Source organism: Cervus elaphus, chromosome 19 (assembly GCF_910594005.1).
Source record: "Cervus elaphus chromosome 19, mCerEla1.1, whole genome shotgun sequence".
NCBI lineage: Eukaryota > Metazoa > Chordata > Mammalia > Artiodactyla > Cervidae > Cervus > Cervus elaphus.
In genome coordinates, this window is record NC_057833.1 from 87,842,776 (window position 1) to 87,864,512 (window position 21,737).

Consider the following 21,737-nt stretch of genomic DNA (forward strand, 5'->3'; position numbering starts at 1 on the left):
GGGAGTAAACTGACTCATTTGTGTCTCCAGCCTCTGACCCTGGCAGGAGCTCACTAATCTCTTATTGGCCGAATGCATTTTCTGTTAGAATATTCTAAAGAAAGGTGGAATTTGACCATATTTTCCAGGTTTTCTCCTTGGTGCCCCTTCACTTTCCATAACCTTGGCAATCCAAGAAGCATGAGGAGCAACTAAAGTGAGTCCAGCCCCAGAAAATCTATGACCAAATCTTGGAAGTTCTTGAAAATTCTATCTAGTTCATTTCTATTTCATTTTCTTAAGCTCCAGCTTTTAACTGCATCCATCTACATAACCAATGTAATCAGTGAGACAAAATTAAATATCCCTAACCCCTGACCTTCTAACCAATCACAAATCATGAGGGAAAAGAGTCAGTTCAAGTGGAAAAATCAGTTCCAGGAAGCCTGTCCTGTCAGGCTCTTCACAGAGGCGGGACCCAACTCCCCAACCGGGAGAATGCAAATGAGTGACTTCCAGTCATGTCTTGTCCACAGACTTAGTCTTGGAAGAGACATAGTGAATGTTAATTTAGGAAAAATGAAACCTGATTTCAAATAACAAGGAAGAAATGGCCTTTGGTCTCCTGAGCATCCAGGGGTCCAGAGCCTACTGGGGTGGGTCTGGACATCAAGGGATGGGGGGAGCCACTCTGTTCCTGCCAGGGGCCACCTCCCCCACGAAGGGTCTCTGACTCTGGTGACAGACCCACCTGGGTTCAAGTTCTGCTCTATGACTTACCAGATGTGAAGTTCTGCGTAGTGTTAGAGCCAGTCAGAGCTTGTTTCCTCTTCTGTAAAATGGGATCTCCTGTCCTAGTCTTAGAAACTGTTCTAGCACTGATGAATTAACAAAAGTGCCTGTATCCTCTCTTTGAACACCAATTAAGGACCCAGATCTAGTGAGCGCCTGTAAGCACACCTGCTCTGTATTGACTTGCCAATTGCATTTAAAGAAAACTTCCTATGCTTACGGCTTCCCAGGTGGCTCAGTGGTAAAGAATCCACCTGCAATGCAGGAGATGCAGGAGACTCGGGTTCCATCCCTGGGATTGGGAAGATAGATCCCCTGGAGGAGGGAATGGCAACCCACTCCAGTATTCTTGCCTGGAGAATCCCATGGACAGAAGAGCCTGGCAGGTTACAGTCCAAGGGGTCACAGAGGGTCCGACGTGACTGAAATGACTGAGCAGGCACTCATGCTTCAGGGGAGCAAAGCTCCCTGTGTATGTAGGGGAGCAAAACTAGAGAAAGTCTCTGGGGTGTGTCTCAGTTGCTGCTGCTCTGCCTGGTTAGTCAAGGTTGCATCTGCATCTCTTTTCTGCCCTTACTCAAGGTGAATACGGACTCCATCCCAAGTCCCTCCTCCTCTCTCCTCCTCCCCCCTCCTGTCCCTTCTTCTCTTCTCCTCCTCCCCTCCCTTCCCCTCTCCTCCCTCTGCCCTTCCCCCTCCCCTCTCCCATCCTGTCCCCTCCTTTCTCTTCGCCCTCTCCCTCTCCTCCTCCCTCCCCTCCCTCCTGGTGTCATCATCACTTCCTGGCCTCAAGAGTGTCTTTGCAGCCTGGCCCTCTTTCAGCCCCAGCCCGGTGTCCTGCCCCAGCAGGGAGGTAAGATGTAGGGGGTGACACTTGGCCACTGGAGCGTGGCAGTGGGTGATGGGAAAGGCACGCGGGCTTTGCAATCACTGCTCTTCACCTCCTGCGCAGCAGGCCTAACCCAAGCCCACGACCTTCTCTCTGGCCCTCTCTCCCCTCAGCTTTAAGCTGCATTGAGGCTCCTTCTTCTCCCTTTTCCCCAAACTCACACCATCCTGTGGCCTCAGTTCCTCTCAGAGCTTCGTGCAATCACCACCTAGTACAGGGTTCCCTCCCAGCATCTTTCATCTTCCTCACTTGCTTCCTGCAACCACTCCCTGGCCCTAACATGGGTCCCTCACTGCTTCTTCATATGAATGACTTATTGCAGCAGCCTGAGTCCCTTTCCTCACCTCCATCCTGCCTGCCAACAGTGGTCGAGCATCGCTGCTGGCCTGTGAGTTGAATCACATCACTTGGCTCTCAGAAGCCTACATTGGCCCCCATGATGCTCCCACTGAGGCCCAGCAAGGCCTTCAGAACCTGCCTTGGTTGAATAACTATCTTCTTCACCCAGCTCCTCACTTACCATCACAGGTAGGTGTGGCGCTCCCACCACCCCGATCCCTCGCTGCCTTTCTGCCTCCTGCTTTGGCCACTTCCTTCTCTGCTGTGCCCTGTCCCCATCATCCACTATCATCCTCCAGGGTCTGAAGGCCTCCTCTGTCATGAACCGGCTCCAAAGAGTGGACATCACTTCTGTTACAGGGCTCAGCCACACGGGCAGCAGTCCTGATATCACACAGCAGAAAGAACTGTGTGGGTGGTTCACATGACCTTTGGCCACCTGCAGAGATGGGCCTGGCTTTTGCTTGGTATTGTGTATGTAAAGTGAATCAATCATGCTTTACTGAACAAGATAGGGTTTTTCAATGTGCTTGCCAAGCACCTGTGGGTGCTCACCCGGGGAGCTTATAACAACACACATTTCTGGACTGTGCCTATGACCTCAGAGTCAGAATCTTGAAAGGGAGGGGCAGGAATCTGTGATTCTAATCAAAGTCCTCCTGGTGATCTTTACATTAGAGGACTATAGTCAGAATCTTAGGGTTAAAGCTTCTAGAAAGCAAATAATTTTAATGAAGGGAATCACTTATTATATATGTATGTATAAATATGTGGAACTGGGATGGAGAATGTGTATATATATATGTGTGTGTGTGTGTTAGTCACTCAGTCGTGTCTGATTCTTTGTGACCCCCGGATTGTAGCCTGTCAGGTTCCTCTGCCCATGGGATTTTCCAGGCAATAATACTGGAGTGGGTTGGGGTTGCCATTCTCTTCTCCAGGGGATCTTCCTGACTCAGACCTTGGGTCTCCTGCATTGTAGGCAGATTCTTTACCATCTGAGCCGCCAGGGAAGTTCATATATGTATATACATTTGTATATTTACAAACACATATTTGTCCCTTAGTATTCCTGGGGTTGATTCCAGGCCACCCATGGAAACAAAAATTTGGAAATGCTTATATCCATTACATAAAATGTCATAATACAGGTGACTCTCCACATCTGCAGGTTTTTAATCCATGAATTCAGCCAACCACTGGTCTAAGTTTGGAATCCTCAGATAAAGAACACTGAGGATAATAATGATATTGGCTGTTGTTTCAGTCACTGTGCCAAGATCTTATTCAATCCTGACTACTCCTCATGAATCACAGTCCATATTCCTCACTTTGCTGATATACAGAGGCTCAGAGACAAGAAGTAACTGCCTGACCATCACACAGCTAGAAAGAGATGGGACAGGATTTGATCCAAGGGCTGACATGGAAGTCGGCACTTGAACCACTTCGTAACGCTGCCCATTTGTGAGCCGAGATTTTCATCTGACAAGTTCTCTTTAACTTTCAAGATTTAGCTCCCAGGTTTATAGTTAACCCCAACCTTATAACGCACTCTGAAGGCTGGGGTCCTGAAAGTCTGGGTGTCTTTCCCACCAGCGTGACCCCTTCCACTCTGTCCCCATACAGCATTGTCAGTACCGGGGCGAGGCAATCCTGTCATGATTTGGTTTTGAAATGGGCTGAAAGAACAGAAATAAGAGGCAGGCAACTTTCCCTACCTCACTCACAGTGAGTGCAGGACTGGGCAGCTGGCCCAGGTCCCAAGTATTTCCCTTGGCTTTAATATAGGAACCTCTAGGGACTTCCCTGGTTGTCCAGTGGTTGAGACTCCACACTCCCAATACAGGGGACATGGGTTTGATCCCTGGTCAGGGAACTAAGATCCCACATGCTGCATGGTGTGGCCAAATAAAATTAAAGCATAAGTAAATAAAATTATAAAAAGTAGATAAAATGGGTACCTCTCATTTGACCACTTCTGATGAGTTCAGATGCATTTTAGTTGAAAAAGAATGATTAGTAGCATGAACACAGCCAAAGTCTTTCACACCATATATAAAGTAATTCAGTTACTCTCCATTTGTGGGGAAAAAAATATACTGAGAAAATCCCACTTGGGAAATGAGGGTTTTTTTTTTCCCATTTATTTTTATAAGTAAGCCAGAAAGATAAAGACCAACACAGTATACTAACGCATATATATGGAATTTGGAAATGAGGGTTTTAAATGAAGTCATTTGTTCTCTCTCATTGAATGCAGATGTACAGTGTTTCCAAAACACCCTGTGGACAAGAAACACTGCAGGGGAAGGGAGTGCTGGGGTTTAAGGCCAAGCTACTTGGCTGAAGGACTTTGTAGGGCTTTAAAATACTAATTCTCACTGCATGTTCTTAAGAAGAGGATGTAGTTCTCAGCATTTCTGAAATTCATTTGACCACGAAGATTTGAGCAGAATCGTGGGGGGCTAAGATTCCCTAGAATACACTTTGCAAAAACTAGGATCAAGAATTACTAATAAATATAACCCCTTATGTGTGAAGAATACTTTTCAGCTAGTCCCCAGTGATCTCATTCAATAGGGTTTTCTTGGGGGACAAATGAGAGGGTCATTTGAGGCTGTAGTGAGCAAGGGTAAGACTAGGGGTGAGGAGGTCATTCAGTAACACAGAAAGGCTCCTGGGAAGCTGGGGACAAGGGCCCCCTTCACCAGTTCCTCCACTTGGATCCTGGCCTGCCCCAGGAGATGGACCTGCACCTCCTTAGGAGGCTCCCTGCCCCTGACAACCATGGGGAGAACTCCCACTTCCCCTGGGTCCCCAGCCAACATGAAGCTCCATGGGTCACTTCCTTGTACATCACATGGTTTTAGGGGAGCACAGATTGCCAGGAGGCCCATGTCACAGCCTCCTGTCACAAGGGCTTGAGCCAAGACTGACCCTGGGTCACTCAGGCAGCTGACAGCCTTCCTCTCCATCCCCAAACCCATTTAGGATGTTTGGGATCAATGATCATTCAAATCACACCAGAGTGTGCTAACACCAGCTGCTACCCCTCCTGGCATGAGCCTACTTTTCAAAGGCAAGGCTTGTCTGATTGTGGGATTCCAGGCCTCATTACAGAGGAGTGAGGAGATGCCTTCTCAGGACCCCATGAATGACCCACCTTAAGTCCATCCCTGTTAACTACTCTGCTGTTGCATGTGCACTATTCCATTTGTGAACCCAGCAGGAAAATACAAGGCTGCTCAGAGTAACGAACCTAATGTTCTGGAAGCACCAGGAGGCCTTGGAGGTGCTGACCTCTTGCTACTTAGCATTCAGTCATGTGGACCCCTGGGTTTCTAGAGGGAGTAACTCTACATAATGACTGGAGCTAGGAGAGCCCTTTGTACATACCAGGTCCTGTTCCAAGCAATCTGTTGGTATTAACTTACTTAATTCTCACAGTGACCCATCCCAGTGGAGAAGATGTTATTTTTATCTTCTCTGTTTTATGGAGGAGGAAAACAAGGAGTCAGATGATCTGCCTATGGTGACCCCAGTAAGAAATGCAGCAATGGGACCTGAACTCAGGTTACCTTGCAGAGCTTCGTGACCTCTCTGCCGGCGTGCTGGTCTGCCTGGAGCTGTAGGGCTGACCTGAACCAAGAGCAGCTGGTACCGCAGACCTGCAGAGGCTTTTAGAGGTAGTTCCACTCAGGCTTCTCCAGGGAAAGAACAAGCTGGAAGGCATCAGCTTCTTAAAATAGAATCTTGAAGACATAAATGTGCTATCCAAAGGAATGAATCTCAAATAGACAATGTCCAAGAATTAATAGGGGCTGCTGTGTTGGTCAGAGAATGTTTCCAGGCAAAACAACCCCAGACAGAAACTAACAACAAACAAACGAGGCTAAACTAAATTAAAAAATAGACAATAACAAGAGCCTCACAGAAAACCACCATATAGCCAATCACTTCTGCTTATGAATAAAACTGACAGTTATAGAAATAAATGGGAATAAATTAAAGGGTTTCAACTAAAAAATAGACAATAACAAAAGCTTCACAGAAAACCACCATGTAGCCAATCACTTCTGCTTATGAATAAAACCAATAGTTCTAGAAATAAATGGGAATAGATTAAAGGGTTTCAAAGAAGAGGAGTGATTTTTGATTTGGTTTAATGCCAGCTTTCAAGGAAGGAAGATTATGTCTGTTCCTGTTACACACTCCTGTTTAAAACCCATCCAGATGTCTTTTTTTTTAACGTTCAAAATTCTCCAAGCCAGGCTTCAGCAATATGTGAACCATGAACTTCCAGATGTTCAAGATGGTTTTAGAAACAGGGGAACCAGAGATCAAATTGCCAACATCCTCTGGATCATCAAAAGAGCAAGAAAGTTTCAGAAAAACATCTATTTCTGCTTTATTGACTATGCCAAAGCCTTTGACTGTGTGGATCACAATAAACTGTGGAAAATTCTGAAAGAGATGGGAATACCAGACCACCTGACCTGCCTCTTGAGAAACCTGTATGCAGGTCAGGAAGCAAAAGTTAGAACCAGACATGGAACAACAGACCGGTTCCAAATCAGGAAAGCAGTCCGTCAAGGCCATATATTGTCCCCTGCTTATTTAACTTATATTCAGAGTACATCATGAGAAACGCTGGGCTGGAGGAAGCACAAGCTGGAATCAAGATTGCCGGGAGAAATACCAATAACCTCAGATATGCAGATGACACCACCCTTATGGCAGAAAGTGAAGAGGAACTAAAGAGCCTCCTGATGAAAGTGAAAGAGGAGAGTGAAAAAGTTCTCTTAAAGCTCAACATTCAGAAAACTAAGATCTTGGCATCCAGTCCCATTACTTCATGGCAAATAGATGGGGAAACAGTGGAAACAGTGGCTGACTTTATTTTGGGGGGCTCCAAAATCACTGCAGATGGTGATTGCAGCCAGGAAATTAAAAGACATTTACTCCTTGGAAGGAAAGTTATGACCAACCTAGACAGCATATTGAAAAGCAGAGACATTACTTTGTCAACAAAGGTCCATCTAGTCAAGGCTATGGTTTTTCCAGAAGTCATGTATGAATGTGAGAGTTGGACTATAAAGAAAGCTGAGCACTGAAGAATTGACGCTTTTGAACTGTGGTGTTGGAGAACACTCTTGAGAGTCCCTTGGACTGCAAGAGATCCAACCAGTCCATCCTAAAGGAGATCAGTCCTGGGTGTTCATTGGAAGGACTGATGTTGAAGCTGAAACTCCAATACTTTGGCCACCTGATGCAGAGTGCTGACTCATTGGAAAAGACCCTGATGCTGGGAAAGATTGAAGGCAGGAGGAGAAGGGGACGACAGAGGATGAGATGGTTGGATAACATCAGCGACTCAATGGACATGAGTTTGGGTAGACTCTGGGAGTTGGTGATGGACAGGGAGGCTTGGCGTGCTGCAGTTCATGGGGTCACAAAGAGTCAGACACCACTGAGTGACTGAACTGAACTGAAAGAGAAAAAAGGTTTATTCAGGGAGGAAACACACTCCATAGACATAGTGTGGGCCATCTCAGAAGCAGGAGAGGTCGAGATATCTTAATGGGCTCTGTCAGGACCAGGAGGGTCCCCATGGCTGCTCCCCAATGCTGGCAGAGAACTCTTCACAGGGAGTGTGGCATGCACGCTCAGTAGGCCCTCCTTAAACCATCACTTCTTCTTGAACACTTGACGGCACACCTGGTCACCGCACGTCAGCTCCTGCAACATCAAAAAGCAGGTGAGCGACTAACAAGCCAGGCCTTCCTTCCACCCACCCCCAGCCCTCTGGGCATCTGAGTCAGAGAGGAGGGGAGATGGAATAAAGAGGACAGTTAGTCATTCCAGGCAAAAAGCATTTCAGAGACCCAATCAGCTGGCGTGCCCTGCAGGTAGCAGTAATTTGATTTTGACACTTGAATTGAGCTTGAACAGCTATAAAAATGAAAAATGCAAAGAAATTACCCTCTTGGGCGGGATTTCTCCTACTCTCATGATTAAAGCAACATCGCTTAATTTAAAAGAGGCAGCAAAGCCACAGTGAAGGGAAGGATCTGAAAGGAGAGTGTTTGGAAGGCCTGGTGAGGGGTTTTCTGGTGTCTGGTAGATTGGGCTGCAGAGGGGCTCCTCCATGCCTGCCTGGGTAGAAAAGATGCTGCCTTTCTTCTGGACAGAGGGAGTCCCCAGGCCTTACCCGCATCTTATGACCCTTTCAGGGGAGAGGAAACACGAGTGTGGGACAACCACAAAAATCTTTCCAGTTGACAATGAATCCATTGTCTTAGCCATAGGGGCCACCAGGGTTTGTACTACAATTAAAAAAATCTATCATCCAAACCGGAGCATGTAGGGAAAACCATCGATGGAAAACATGGTGACTCCCTCCCATTCATCACTGGTTGACATTGCCTCTGAAATAAAGATCTCAGGTGAGTCAGTCTGGCTCTGAAGGACACCCTGTGAGTGTGACCTGAATACTGACGCTGGGGGCAGGTATCTGCCTGACTCTACAGGTGAATGAATGAATGAGTGAAGAGTCATCCATTGAATGAGTCATTCAGTTAACAAATGAGTGACTGAATGCATGAAGGAGTGAAAGATTTTTCACTCTTTGAATGTTGGACGCATCAATTTTAAAGACTGAAGTGTGAAAAATTAAGCTATTTAGACAGGCGTAATTTATTCAAGGAAATCAGCAATCGTTCCAACTGCTCTGTTCTGGTGCCAAATTAACACAAAATATTTTGGGATCAGGTGGATGTACCTTAGGATGAGAGGGGAGTGCCTGTGATTCACAGGCAGTTCCCAGGCCCAGCTGCCCCCAGTACAACTTGTCTCCATGACATCCCACCCCTATGGTGACCCCTCTCCTCCGAGGCTCACATCACTGAGGCCTGGTCTCAGCCTCCTCCAGGGCCTCTTAATTCTGTGCCTCACATTTCTCCCTAGCTGATCTTTAACAGACTCTCTATGTTTCTCCTTGGATCTCAGCTTCCTAACTCAGCATTTTGAACTTTCCTTTTAATTGCAGCCATTCACAGAAACAGCCATATAGAGTTCCTCCTGGAGTCCCCTGAGCCAGAAAGGAATGACTTTCTAACTGTATGACCACACTTGTTTGGCTGGAGCTTAGGGGAGGAGGGAGGGCCATTTTTCTTGTCAAAGTGCATGGTGAGGTGAACCAGCAGTTGGCAAAAGCAGAGTAGAGGGAAGCTGGGTGGACCCTGAGACTTACCAGATAGAGCTTGTCCCCCTCAACCCACTGCTTCCAGCCTCGGTTCTCCTTTTCCCCCTTCTGCACGCACACAAGGGCATCGCCTTCCCAGACAACCAGAGTCTGTAATGAGAGGTTTCCAGGCAAAATCAAACCCATGGTCTTGATGGGGACTGAACACATGTAACCTGCAGCCACTCCCGGGCTCCTGCTTGGCTCCAGGACACAGCCCTCAAGCCATAGCCATGACAGCCTCACCCTCCCTACCCTGCCCCCAGCCTCCTTTCCCCACACTCTTCATTCCAGCCAGATCGGCTAATCACGGCTAGTTCTCTTCTCTTGGAAAGATTTCTATTCTTCCATTTTACCATATGGTAAAGACAGTATTCTAGATCAGTGGGGGAAAATGATGATGAATTTAACTATGTTACCATGTAAAATTTCTGGGAGGGAAAAATAACTCAATGTCAACAGATAAATAACAAACTGGGAAAAGTAGTTGTAACTCATATCAGACAAAGACCTGATTTCCTTATATACAAAGTGAAAGTGAAAGTCTCTCAGTCGTGTGACCCCATGGACTATACAGTCCATGGAATTCTCCAGGCCAGAATACTGGAGTGGGTAGCCTTTCCCTTCTCCAAGGGATCTTCCCAACCCAGGGATTAAACCCAGGTCTCCAACATTGTAGGTGGATTCTTTACCAGCTGAGCCACAAGGAAAGCCCAAGAATACTGGGATAGGTAGCCTATCCCTTCTCCAGTGGATCTTCCCGATCCAGAAATCAAACCAGGGGTCTCCTGCATTGCAGGCTGATTCTTTACCAACTGAGCAATCAGCGAAGCTAAAATGAAAGTGAAAGTCACTCAGTCTGGCTCATTGTGACCCCGTGGACTATACAGTCCATGGAATTCTCCAGGCCAGAATACTGGAGTGGTTAGCCTTTCCCTTCTCCAGGGGATCTTCCCACCCCAGGGATTGAATCCAGGTCTTCCGCATTGTGGGCAGATTCTTTACCAGCTAAGCCACAAGGGAAGCCCTCCTGTAAATTAATGAGGAGAAGATCATTAATCTTGTAGGAAATTCAACATAAGACACCAAACCAACAACTTATAAGGAGAAAAAAAAAACCCTAAGAGCCTATTATACAGAGTGAAGTAAGTCAGAAAGATAAAAATAAATATCGTATATTAACACACACACACACACACACATAGGAATCTAGGAAGATGGTACTGATGAACCTATTTGGAGGGCAGCAGGGGAGACATAGACATAAAGAACAGACTTGTGGACACAGGAGGGGAAGGAGAGGGTGGGACAGACTGAGAGTAGCATGGAAACATAGACATCACTGTGTGTAAAATAGATGATCAGTGGGAATTTTGCTGTATTTTGCAGGGAGCTCAAACCTGGTGATCTGTGACAACCTAAAGGAGTAAGATGGAGTGGGAAATGGAGGGGGGGTTCAAGAGGGAGATGATATATGTTTACTTATGGCTGATTCATGTTGATCTATGGTAGAAACCAACACAATATTGTAAAGCAATTGTCCTCCAATTAAAAATAAATAAATTTAAAATACAGGCAAATAAACAAAACAAAAACAAATCCGCCCTAGCAGGTGGCTTTTAAACATGAAAAACATATTCAACCTCACTTAAAAAAAGAGACATGCACATTTTAAGGTTGTTTGTTTTTCAGATACAATTCATTCTGTGGTCAAAGATCAAAGAGTCTAATAACACACTGAGTTGGAGGGGATGCTGAGCAACATGGGCCCTCATATAGGGCCAGTGGGTATATAAATCGGTATGAATCTTTTGGAGGGCAATTTTACGTTACCTTTGAAAATATAACATTGACCTAGAAATTCTACTTCTGGGAATTCTCCCTGCAGGAAACACATTGGAGGACTGCCCACTGGAGGGCAAGAATAAAGGCAGGGAAACTCCTTAGTTAGCAGTGGACTGCACGGATGACTCCAAAGCTAACCTTGTCATCTAGAACCAGGAGGTGGACTTTCCCTTGGTCCTGGGTTTCCTCCAGGCAGCACTGCTGACCAATTGGCACAGAGAAGGTAGCAGAGATGCAGAGCTTGTGATAGACAACCTGGCTAAGTTGACCAGCAGTTTGGAGATGCCACGAGAGGCTCTAACCTTTTATTAAATTTACATATTTACAAAGTTCACACTCTGCCCCACTTCTCCTCTTTCTGTTCCCCTCTTTACCTGTCTTATTACATGCCTAGGGACAATCTGTACTATCCCTAAGCGGTCCTCCAAGGCCACCCACCTCTGGGCCCACATTAGGCTTGCACGTGAAGTGATGATATCATTCCCATCCAGGCAGTGGTGGTGTGTGGGTACTATCATTCCTCAAGGATGATCCTGATGTGAGCTGGTTTTCTTCCAAGTATGTGCAAACCATATTATGCCTCTATGAATGATATTATGCTAAGGACCAGACATTTATTTTCCTATCTTGCAAACCCAGTTGGTGATAAACAAACCTGTGTGTTTATCTTAATTCACTGTCCTTGCAACTTCAGGTCTATCTTTTTTTTTTTTTTTTTGGTATAAATCTGTTTTCTATAGATTGTTAAATCTACCTATTTCTAAAATAATATTTGACCTTGACCAAATTATATATTTTATGTACAATTTTATTTCTCCTTATTTAACTCCTCAGCCCATCACAGCATTGTTTGTTACAGCAAAGGCCTGAAGCCTCATAAATCCCATCAGTGGGTAACTGGTTAAATACAGTGTGGTTCCTCCCTTTTCTGCAGTCCTTGGAAGGAGGAGACAGTTCTATATTACGGAGAAGTGCAGTCTCCATAGTGTATAGTTTAAGTCAAAGAAGCAAGGAGGAGGGCCATGTGCATGAAAGAAAGAGGGATTGGGGATGCACGCATATGTTTTGAATATGTTCTCTGCAAGGAGTCAAGAAAATCTTTAATAGTGGTTGTCCCTGGGGAAGGAACTGAGGGGCTGGGGGCCAGGATAGGAAGGAATTTCACTTTATAGTGTTTAATTTTTTTAAACATGTATATATATTAATATTCCCCCAATTAATTTAGCAGTACAATTTTACATGTTTAATAAAGAAAATATATCTCCTCTTCCTTCAGGGCCATCCTAAGCTTCACATTTTTTAATGTCTTGAAAGTGAAAGTAAAGTCGCTCTGTCGTGTTCAAATCTTTGCGACCCCATAGACTGTAGCCTGTAGCCTACAGGCTTCTCTGTCCATGGGATTTTCTAGGCAAGTGTACCGGAGTGGGTTGCCATTTCCTTCTCCAGCGGATATTCCCAACCCAGGGATTGAACCCGGGTCTCCTGCATTGCAGGCAGACGCTTTACCCTCTGAAAGAGAAGTTTAATTCATAGGTTGCTCTTTTTGTCCTTTTGGAAGGAATTTATTATCTGGAATATTCCAGAGATCCTTCCCAAATAGACAAGAAAGGACTCACATCTTCTGTTTGGGCAAGGACTGAGTCTTCCAGTCCCCAGCCCATATTGTCTTACATATCAAGGACACCTAATGCATGTTGACTGAATGAATGTCTGTCTCCAATAGACAGTAAGCTTCATAAAAGAAGAGGTCATGGCAGCTGTTCATTTCTTCAGCCCCAGACTCAGCATAGTCATCAGCATATAGGTCCCTGAGAAGTACTGTTGAATAAGTCTGTGATTAAATGATTTTGTTGAAACAGAATCTTGAGGATAAATCCACATGGGGAAATAAATGAGCATATGTAGATATTTTCATTGATAGTTCTTGACAGTGTCTTAGTCACCCCACCTTCTTGCTTTAGTTCTGGTTATCACTGGAGTGTACATGTGTCCATTAACATAGAACTAGATGGTAATTGTCCATCTACTTGTCTGCTACTTCAAGAGGCTGTTAGATTTTTGAGGGCAGAAAAGGGGGTCTGATTCATTATTTATCAGTAGCTCCTGACCTAGGCCTCACAGGTAGTAGGGGCTTAACAAATTTGTGGAAGGAACAAAGGGGGAAAATGTTGGTGCATGAGGGCTTGTCCCAATGTTTTATTTTAATAACTCATGTTAGGGAACAAGATTAACTAAAAGTTTTTCTGACCCCAGAGTAAATTAGTTACTAACGATTTGTGGTAATACCTATAATACTGTAGCCTCATTCTTACATGAAGCAAATAATTAGAAGGGAGAAGAAAATAGTTATATGAACTAAAATGCCACCACTCAATTTACTTTTAGTTGTCCTTTATCCATGCATTGGAGGAGGCTTTAAAAAGAGATTCAATTGCCTTCACAGATCTTGAGTTTGAGGAGATGGATATAAGAGAGGAAAACCACTGGTTCTGGGCCATGCTGAAGAGGGAGAGTAGTGTTCCATGAAGATGAAGAGGATGACTTGTAGGAAATTAAAGAAGGAAGTTGGCCTCACATTGCAGTTTCTCCATTACCATGTCCAAAGTGAAGTCGTTCAGTCATGTACAACTCTTTGGGAACTCATGGACTATAGCCTTCCAGGCTCCTCTGTCCATGGAATTTTCCAGGCAAGAGTCCTGGAGTGGGTTGCCACTTCCTTCTCCAGGGGATCTTCCTGATCTAGGGATCAAACCCAGGTCTCCCACATTGCAGGCAGACACTTTACCATCTGAGCCACCAGGGAAGCCCACAAAGTTAACATTAAAAACAACACATGATAGCCAATCAGTCAATCTGCTTACCTGAATGTGTTTCTGCAGAAACACATTTAGAAAAAGCTGGTGATAAGAAAGCCATGTTATGAGACTTTAAGACACTGAAGTCATTAAGGCCCCTGAAAATGGCCACAAGAAAACAACAACAATAACAGCCTGTTATGGTAAATTAGATACAGGTACTGTGTCAATGTTAAAGTTATAGAGGTTGGTAACTACACTGTGCTTATACAAGAGAACATTCTAATTCTTAGAAAATATACACTCAGTTATTTAGGGGTAACCCATAAGATTGCTCAGGAAAAAAACAATGTGTATATACTGGAAAGAGTAAGAACAAATGATAAAGCAAATGAGGCAGAATGTTAACAACTGGTCACTCTTGGTGAAGAGTGTATAGATATTCTTGGTTACACTCTTGAACTTTTCTGTAAATTTGAATCACTCCCAAATAAGTTTTCTTTAAAGAAAAATAACAGCTGTTTAAATTAGGAGCAGTGAAAGACACTATTAGCATGTTAAAACTCTCCCCAGTACATCTATTCTCTAGTAAGGGTCAGTTCTGCCTCCTGCCTCGCCCAGGTGGGGCCCCTCCTGGGGAGCCTGTTTTCCCTGGGCTCTCATGGGTCCTCTCAAATTCATGACTCTAACCACCATCTTCATATCTGTTTTTCCCTACCATTATTTTTTAATTGAGATATAACTCTGATAAGATAAAATTCAGCCTTTTGTAGCATATGATTCAGTCATTTTTAATATATTCACAGGGTTGTAAGGCTATCACCACTAATTAAATCTAGAACATTTTCATCACCCCCAAAAGAAACCCAGTACCTATTAGCAATCACTACTAATGGCAACCATTAATGTCTCTACAGATTCGCCTATTCTAGACATTTCGTATAAATGATACAATATGTAGCCTTTTGGGTTTGTCTTCTCACTTAGCGTAATAGTTTCCAAGTTTATCCGTGTTATAGTACGTGTGAATGTACTTCATTCCTTTATATGGTTGCATGACATCCTGTGGTGTGAACATCAATTACTGCTTCATAGTTTTATTTTACTTTGGGTAGCTTGTGTATTTTATTTTATTTTTTTAAACTTTCTGTTTTACATTAGAGTATAGCCAATTAACAATGTTGTGAGTTTCAAGTGGACAGCAATGGGACTCAGCCATACCTATACATGTATCCATTCTCCCCAAAACTCCCTAGCTTGTGTATTTTTGATGGGGCTTTAAATTCTGAGAAATAAGTAAGTGTAGGAAGCTAGTAATTTATTCAACCCACAGGAAGGAAGAAGGTGGTCCCTGAGTCCCTCAGAAAAGAGTGAGATGCATGATTAATGTGGTTTCTTCACTCCTGCCCTTGGACATCACAGAACTGGGCCCTGCAGGGCCCTGAAGGGCCTCTGCTGCAACCAATCCCCAACCTCTCTCCTCCAAACTGCTGAATGAGGAGATTTTCAGAGGGGCTCATGCAAATGACCAAGGAGTTAAGACAGTGGTGTCCTGGATCCTGGAGAATAAGAGGATGAGGAGTAGAGGAGCACTACACACAAATGTGCACATGCATACAGAACAATTTCTGTGTGCACTCGGGTGTGCTATCAAGTGTGAGCAATAGAAATTAATCAGAGACATAGACTCACCCACTTTCTCCCCTCCCTCTTCAGCTAAACGGTTGTAGTTAGGTCACAAGAAGAAGGTAGTGCTGAGGGCACCTGGTCTGTGTTGTATTTCTCATGGGAACAGCACATACTGGAGGCTGGGAAAATTCTGTCTAGGTACTTCTCAGCACCCCCACTGTATGTGTGTGTGTGTGTGTGTGTGTGTGTTTATGTATGTTCATCAGCCCTGGCTTTTTACTGCAGGCAAAACATCAACCAGAAGTGAGAAAGTAAGAGCTGATCTGGGAGAGAGGATGGATGGCTCTCAGAGGGGACAGTGTGTGGAAGGGAGAGAAAGAAGGGTAGGCATTATTGGATGGAGTCCTTTAAAAGTGAGTTCTCCAACATCAAAGGTGATAAAAGAATGAGTCAGAGGACAGGCCTGCTTTTCAACAACCCACACCCAAAACTGAGAAGTGAGGGGAAAATGAATCATTTAGAATTGATTAGGTTAAAACAGCAAAGGGATGCAAAAATCCTGAGACAAATCTTCCTATCAGTTCTGGTGTCTGATGATTTGACCTTGCAGCCACACAGTTCAGAAAAGCCTTGAAGATCCAGTAAACCCTTGGGGAGCAATTCCACAAGGGCTGAGCTTCGGGTCTCCTGCCAAGACTGCTCTGATGGAAGCATTTCCAAAGTGCTTTCCATTTCCCACTTTTCTTCAGCAAGGGGCATTAAACGCCATTCAACCCAGACTGAATGACTAAGGTGATCAATGTCTCAGGACAACTTGATTGAGAAATAAAATCTTGCCTTTTTGGCTTTAGAGTTGTCCTCAGAGAATGATGACCTCTTTTCCTCCACACGCCGAGAGAGGAGCCAGAGCCCTGGGGGAAGAGTTGAGATCTCCAACTTTGAAGGAGCTCCTGGAAGCACCAGAAAGAGTGGGACTCTGGGGTGAGAGGCGCTCAGGGGGAAAGGCAGGCTGGTGGGTCCTACTTCCTTGTGACCCTCCAAGAGGCTGGCCTTCTGTAGAGGTGAGAGCATGGATAACTGGGCACAGGAGTCTTAGTCCAGCCCTCCTCAGCTTGGGAGTCAAGAGAGAGGTCCTGGTGGCTGTACTGGCACAGAGGGAGTGGGTACCATGAGGCTTCAAGCTGACCACTCCTATATGAACTGCATGGACTTGTGCTGGACTGTGCAATCTCAGGGCACTTTTTGATGCTAAGATTTGGGTGTGGGCATCCTTAAATTGGATTTCTCTTCATTTGTGTGTTTTGGGACTACTCATGTGCAATTAGATTGGGAAAACCAAAGACGTTCACACTGATCGTGAGTGTGGACATGACTGAGATTGGATTTCTCCCCATTTGTGTTTGTTGGGACTACCCAGGTGTAATTGCATTTGGAAAACCAAAGACATTCACACTGAGCATGAGTGTGGACAGTACAAGAGTTAGTCACTGGGCTGTGATACCACCAGGTGACCCAGGAGGAGAGAAGGACCTGCTGTTGGCCTCGTGTGCCTCACCACCACCCCACTTCTCCCTGCTACTACCAATCTCTGCCTTATTCCTGAGGGCCCCTTGGGTGAGGGCCTGCCTCTTCTGCAGACTCCAGTTCTCAGGCTTGGAGATCACTTCCCACTCTGCACTCAGTTGTCTGCTTGCCTTAGGTGCCTCCCTATATCCAAACAGTACAAGAGGCTAGAAGTCTGCCTTCTGATGCACAGAGGGTTTCCTCGATTATGTCCTGCAAGTTAAGGTGAGGCTGAGACTGAAGACACAAACTTGACAGAGATTTCTCTGAGTTACTAGGATTGGAGAAAGCCTGACTTCATCTAGTCTACTGATTTTTGGGTGTGATTTGCATTACAATTTTCTAAAAGATAAATAAATCAGTTGGGATCATCTAAAATGGAGATATTGCATATAGAAACATATGAATGCTCAACAGCTCCTGAAAAGAATAAAAATTCTAGCAATATGAGGACTTCATCTTCTATGGCAATGCTTGGCTGCTGCTGAGGAGGGCTGCCCTGTGATGAAGCTATGCTATTCAGTTGGCATCAATATCATCCTTCCCTATGACTCCCCCTGGCCTTCTTCCCTTTGCCTGCCAGGCCCACGTCAGTCTATGAGTCAGTCTCTTACTTTGGATACTTGAGAGGTCAGTATCCTTTAATCTCTCCCTGGCTTATAAGCTTCACGCAGAGGCCAGCCTGCTTCTTCCCACTAAACGTTCAATATTTGCTTATCCAGCATCACTGAGTCCATTCTGGTGCCCCTCTCCTGATGCCTCGCAGGTTGTTTCAGTCATTGTTCCATTGTAAAGCCAAAAACCAGCCCCTGCACCAAGAGCATGCCAGTGAAAACTCTAGCCCAGTCAGTACCTGAACTTTCCGGTTGTCCAGGCCCTTTGTATGCTCTTCAAACTCCACCCCGACTGTGAAATCCACATTATAGTTACGGAATGTGCTCTTGGTTTGTGTCTTGAACTTATCGCCGTCTTGCTCAATGATCTTCGTCTGAGTCAGATGGATGGCGATCTTGCGGGTGGCAAAATCAATATCTGTTGGCACAGGGAGTCGTGAAGGTTATGAGGTGCTCAGCCAGACTCATTCATTTCTTTAACAAGGCCAAGCACTCAAGACCAGAGACGCGGATCTCAGGCAGGCCACTTAAGTGGCAAGCAAGAGCCGTCTTGTACACGGCCAGTCCGGGCATCTCAGCCAACTGTCAGGAAACCCAGGGTCTCTGGGAGCCTACTTGGGGGCCCTGATGAGAACAGGAGGTAGCAGGCAGAGCTCACCACTGAGCTGCAACTCCCCAGGGTGTGTGTGTGCACACGTATACACACACATGCGTACATATATACAACATGCACACACCTCTCCCCCACAGCAGCTCCCTTCTATCTATTGACGTATTGGCTTCCTCCTAAGAGTTTGCTGAACAGAAGTCTTTGTGGTCTAAAACAGAAAAAGGCTGTTCAAAAGCAACCAGTCAAGATCCTGGGTAAAGACAGCACTTTCATTCATGCTCTCCAAAAGGAAGCATATGTACAAACTTCCATTTTATAGCAGCTTTAGGAGGTTGTTCTGCCTTAGTCATGGCCCCCAGCACAGCTTAGACATACATCAGACACTTAATCAACACTTGCTCAGAGCTTTCTTTTGTTGTCTTTAAGGAAAAGATGAATAATTGTTTATATTTTGATTACAAAAAATTTCAAACAAACTGAAGTAGAGGGGAGAGTACAAGGAACTCAGCACACTCACCATGCAGAGTTCATTACTGTTCAGTTTTTGTTGTATCTACTCCACTTACACCTTTTCTTTGCCTTGATATTTTAAAGAAAATCTTATTCATTTCCTAGAGACTATTTGTAAGTAAAAGGGAGCATGCCCTTCAATAGTGTGTTTCATTTCCTAAGCTTTTCATTTTACAGCAAGAATCTGAGTGCTGAGCCTGCCTCCTGCTAAACTCTGTACATAAAATGGCACCCAAGCCAAAATGTTACTGTCCTGTGAAAATGATGTAGAAACAGAGGATAGTACCAGAACTGTTACATTCCTATCCTTGTTACAAACATCATTAAGCTTTTGGTCTCTAGCCAAATCATATCTGACATTTGACCCTAACGCCTGTGAAATTTCATGCTTCCCTGGTGGCTCAGATGGTAAAGAATCTGCCTTCAATGCAGGAGACCTGAGTTTGATCCCTGTAAGGAAGATCCCCTGGAGAAGGGAACAGCAACCCTCTCCAGTATTTTTGCCTGGAGAATCCCAGTGGACACAGGAGTCTGGTAGGCTACAATCCACGGGGTCACAGAGCGTCGGACATGACTGAGCAACAAACACACACACTGTGAATTCTCCAGAATCGTTGGATGTCAGTCTAAATCTTTAATTTTTTTTTTTTTAGAGACAGTTTACCTAGAAGATTTCAAAACACACTGAGATTGATTCTCTCATAACCCAAGGTAATAATGACTTCAAGAGTAAGAACAGTTCAAATTCACTGAGTGCTGTTTCTCTGAGAATTCCAGCCTCATCTCTATGGTAGTAGCTGATTAAACTTCAAATTGTGTACTATCTGGTGGGGGATAAATACTATTGTGCCCAAGAATGAGACCAGCAGTTATCAACACTTCATGGAGTAACTGTCAATTTAGAGAATGAACAACTCCAGTGGTTGCATCCCCACCCTTTCTGCTATCCTTCCCTGGATAGCAGCGATTCACTTCCCTGAAGTGAAGCATCACTTCACTCACCTTCTCTCCCCATTTCCTTTCTGACCCATTTCTTTCTGAATCCCTCTTTGGTCACTACCACTTACTCTCTCACAAAGGACCAAGAAGAGGTCCAAGCTGGATGCCTGGATCACAGCAGAATCCAGGAGGGATCTCAACTGGATGGTCTTTGGGATCCTAAGTTGTATAAAGCCAGCTTTTATCATAAGGGGCTTCCCTGGTGGCTCAGATGGTAAAGAATACACCTGCAATGTAGGAGACCTAGGTTCAATTCCCGGGTTGGGAAGACCCTAGAGAAGGGAATGGCTACTTACTCCAGTATTCTTGCCTGGAGAATCCCATGGATAGAGGAGTCTGGTGGGCTACAGACCATGGGGTTGCAAAGAGTCAAGGCATGACTGAGCTACTAACACTTTAATCATAAGGGAATAATTTCAAGTTATGTTAGGCAACCCAGAAGGTAAAAGGATTACATACCATAAGTTGAAGAGACAAAAAGGTTCAAGTTGCCCTAAACTGATACATGAATGCTAGCACCTTGCTCAACTACTGTTCATTATTAATACTATTTATTGAGAACTTGCCACATCTAAGAATTCACTGATGGGACCCAAAACTGGCTGCCCATCTGCATCACCTGGGAAGATGTAAAAAGTATAGATTTCTGAGCCTTATCTCAGACCCTGAATCTCTGGATAGTTTTAGACCTTAGATTTCCTTAGGGGGTTGCTTTTTGGGGAAAGACTTTAATAGTTTAAGAAATTTGAAAGCTGCTATTTAAGTATGAGGTAGGAAAAGTCAAGGCTAAGCCCGAGGACAGGGTCCTCATGCATAGGTATTATGCAGAAGGCAAGTCATCTCCTTGTTTTGCACTTAATGAGGCGATGATGGAGGAACCGCACCCAAGACGAAAACTTTGTAGCATCTGAGCAAGAGACTCTGATGTGAAAACCGTGGAGCATGCGCAAAAAAAAAATGCGCAAAAAAAAAGACCGCCGATGATTGGATGAAAGACAAAGCAGCCACGGCAGCCTCCTCATTCTTGTGATCAAGAGGATTTCTTCACCCAACACAGGAGCGGAGATGATGTCAAGTCATCTTCTAGTAATCCTGGCCACATTGTAATATCATCATAGTATGATTAGCATTGCAGTTTTGACCCCACCCTCACACCTGTGGGTTTCAAGTAGGTGCTACGGGAGAGATTAAAAATGGAGCCTGGTGGAAGTCCAAATAAGGAATTACGGAGGATACAATCATAGGAGAGGGAAAGGGGAGTCACTCCCACCTAAGCCTGGTAAGATTAAGCCCATATTCACAAACTAAGCTACCCCTATTCACACCTCTCTATGTAAGAACACCTGCGCTCTTCTTCAAGGATGCAACTTCAGCTTCCGCCCTAAATAAACTGCTTCTTTGTACACTCTTCCACACATACTGTGCTTCTAATAAACTCTGTGCTTTCTTTATAATCTTGGTCTCTTTGTTGAATTCTTTCCTCAGAGGGCTAAGGTTCTTTCACTTGCAGAAATCTCTCATGGCATCTCACTCACAAATCTCTCTGATGACATGGAGGCCCAGAGATGTTAAGTGTCTTGTCTAAGGTTACACAGTTGAGAAGCAATCAGAGGGTTTGGCATTTGGATGGATGTATAGAAGATCAAGTTGGGAGGTGAAAACAGAGGTTCTGAGCTTAGGGAACCAAGGTAGAACCAGACAAATTGGAGAAAAAATTTTACAGGGGCACTTAGGAGCTAAGTTTTAGGTAAGGTGACTCTGGGGGCCATGCTGTCTGAGAACCTTCAGGGTGATAGTTAAGACGCGCCTTGGAATCAACCAGGAATGGTGCCCCATGGTAGAACCTTCCCTGGGAAACTTCACTCACTCCATTCTCTCACAAAACCCACAAAAACCACAGATATTATCTCCATTTTACTAATGAGGA

At 44.7% G+C, this 21,737-nt stretch overlaps 1 protein-coding gene and 1 non-coding gene across 5 annotated transcripts in view; one reads left to right on the plus strand and one right to left on the minus strand.

Annotated features, from left to right (window-relative positions):
- Positions 1–7,486: 7,486 nt before the first annotated feature.
- Positions 7,487–21,737, minus strand: part of RBP2 (retinol binding protein 2) — a 33,248-nt gene continuing 18,997 nt past the window's right edge. For all 4 annotated transcript variants that reach the window (XM_043874831.1, XM_043874832.1, XM_043874834.1 and 1 more), the window contains exons 3-5: positions 17,931–18,109; positions 9,255–9,356; positions 7,487–7,741 (exon numbers count right to left, since the gene is read on the minus strand). In XM_043874831.1, the coding sequence (XP_043730766.1) occupies positions 7,691–7,741; positions 9,255–9,356; positions 17,931–18,109 (332 nt within the window). In that variant the 3' untranslated portion in view covers positions 7,487–7,690. The remainder of the gene's footprint in view (positions 7,742–9,254; positions 9,357–17,930; positions 18,110–21,737) is intronic.
- On the plus strand, positions 13,928–14,061 carry LOC122676263. The gene has a single exon (XR_006335533.1). It is a non-coding gene; the product is annotated as a small nucleolar RNA SNORA33 (small nucleolar RNA).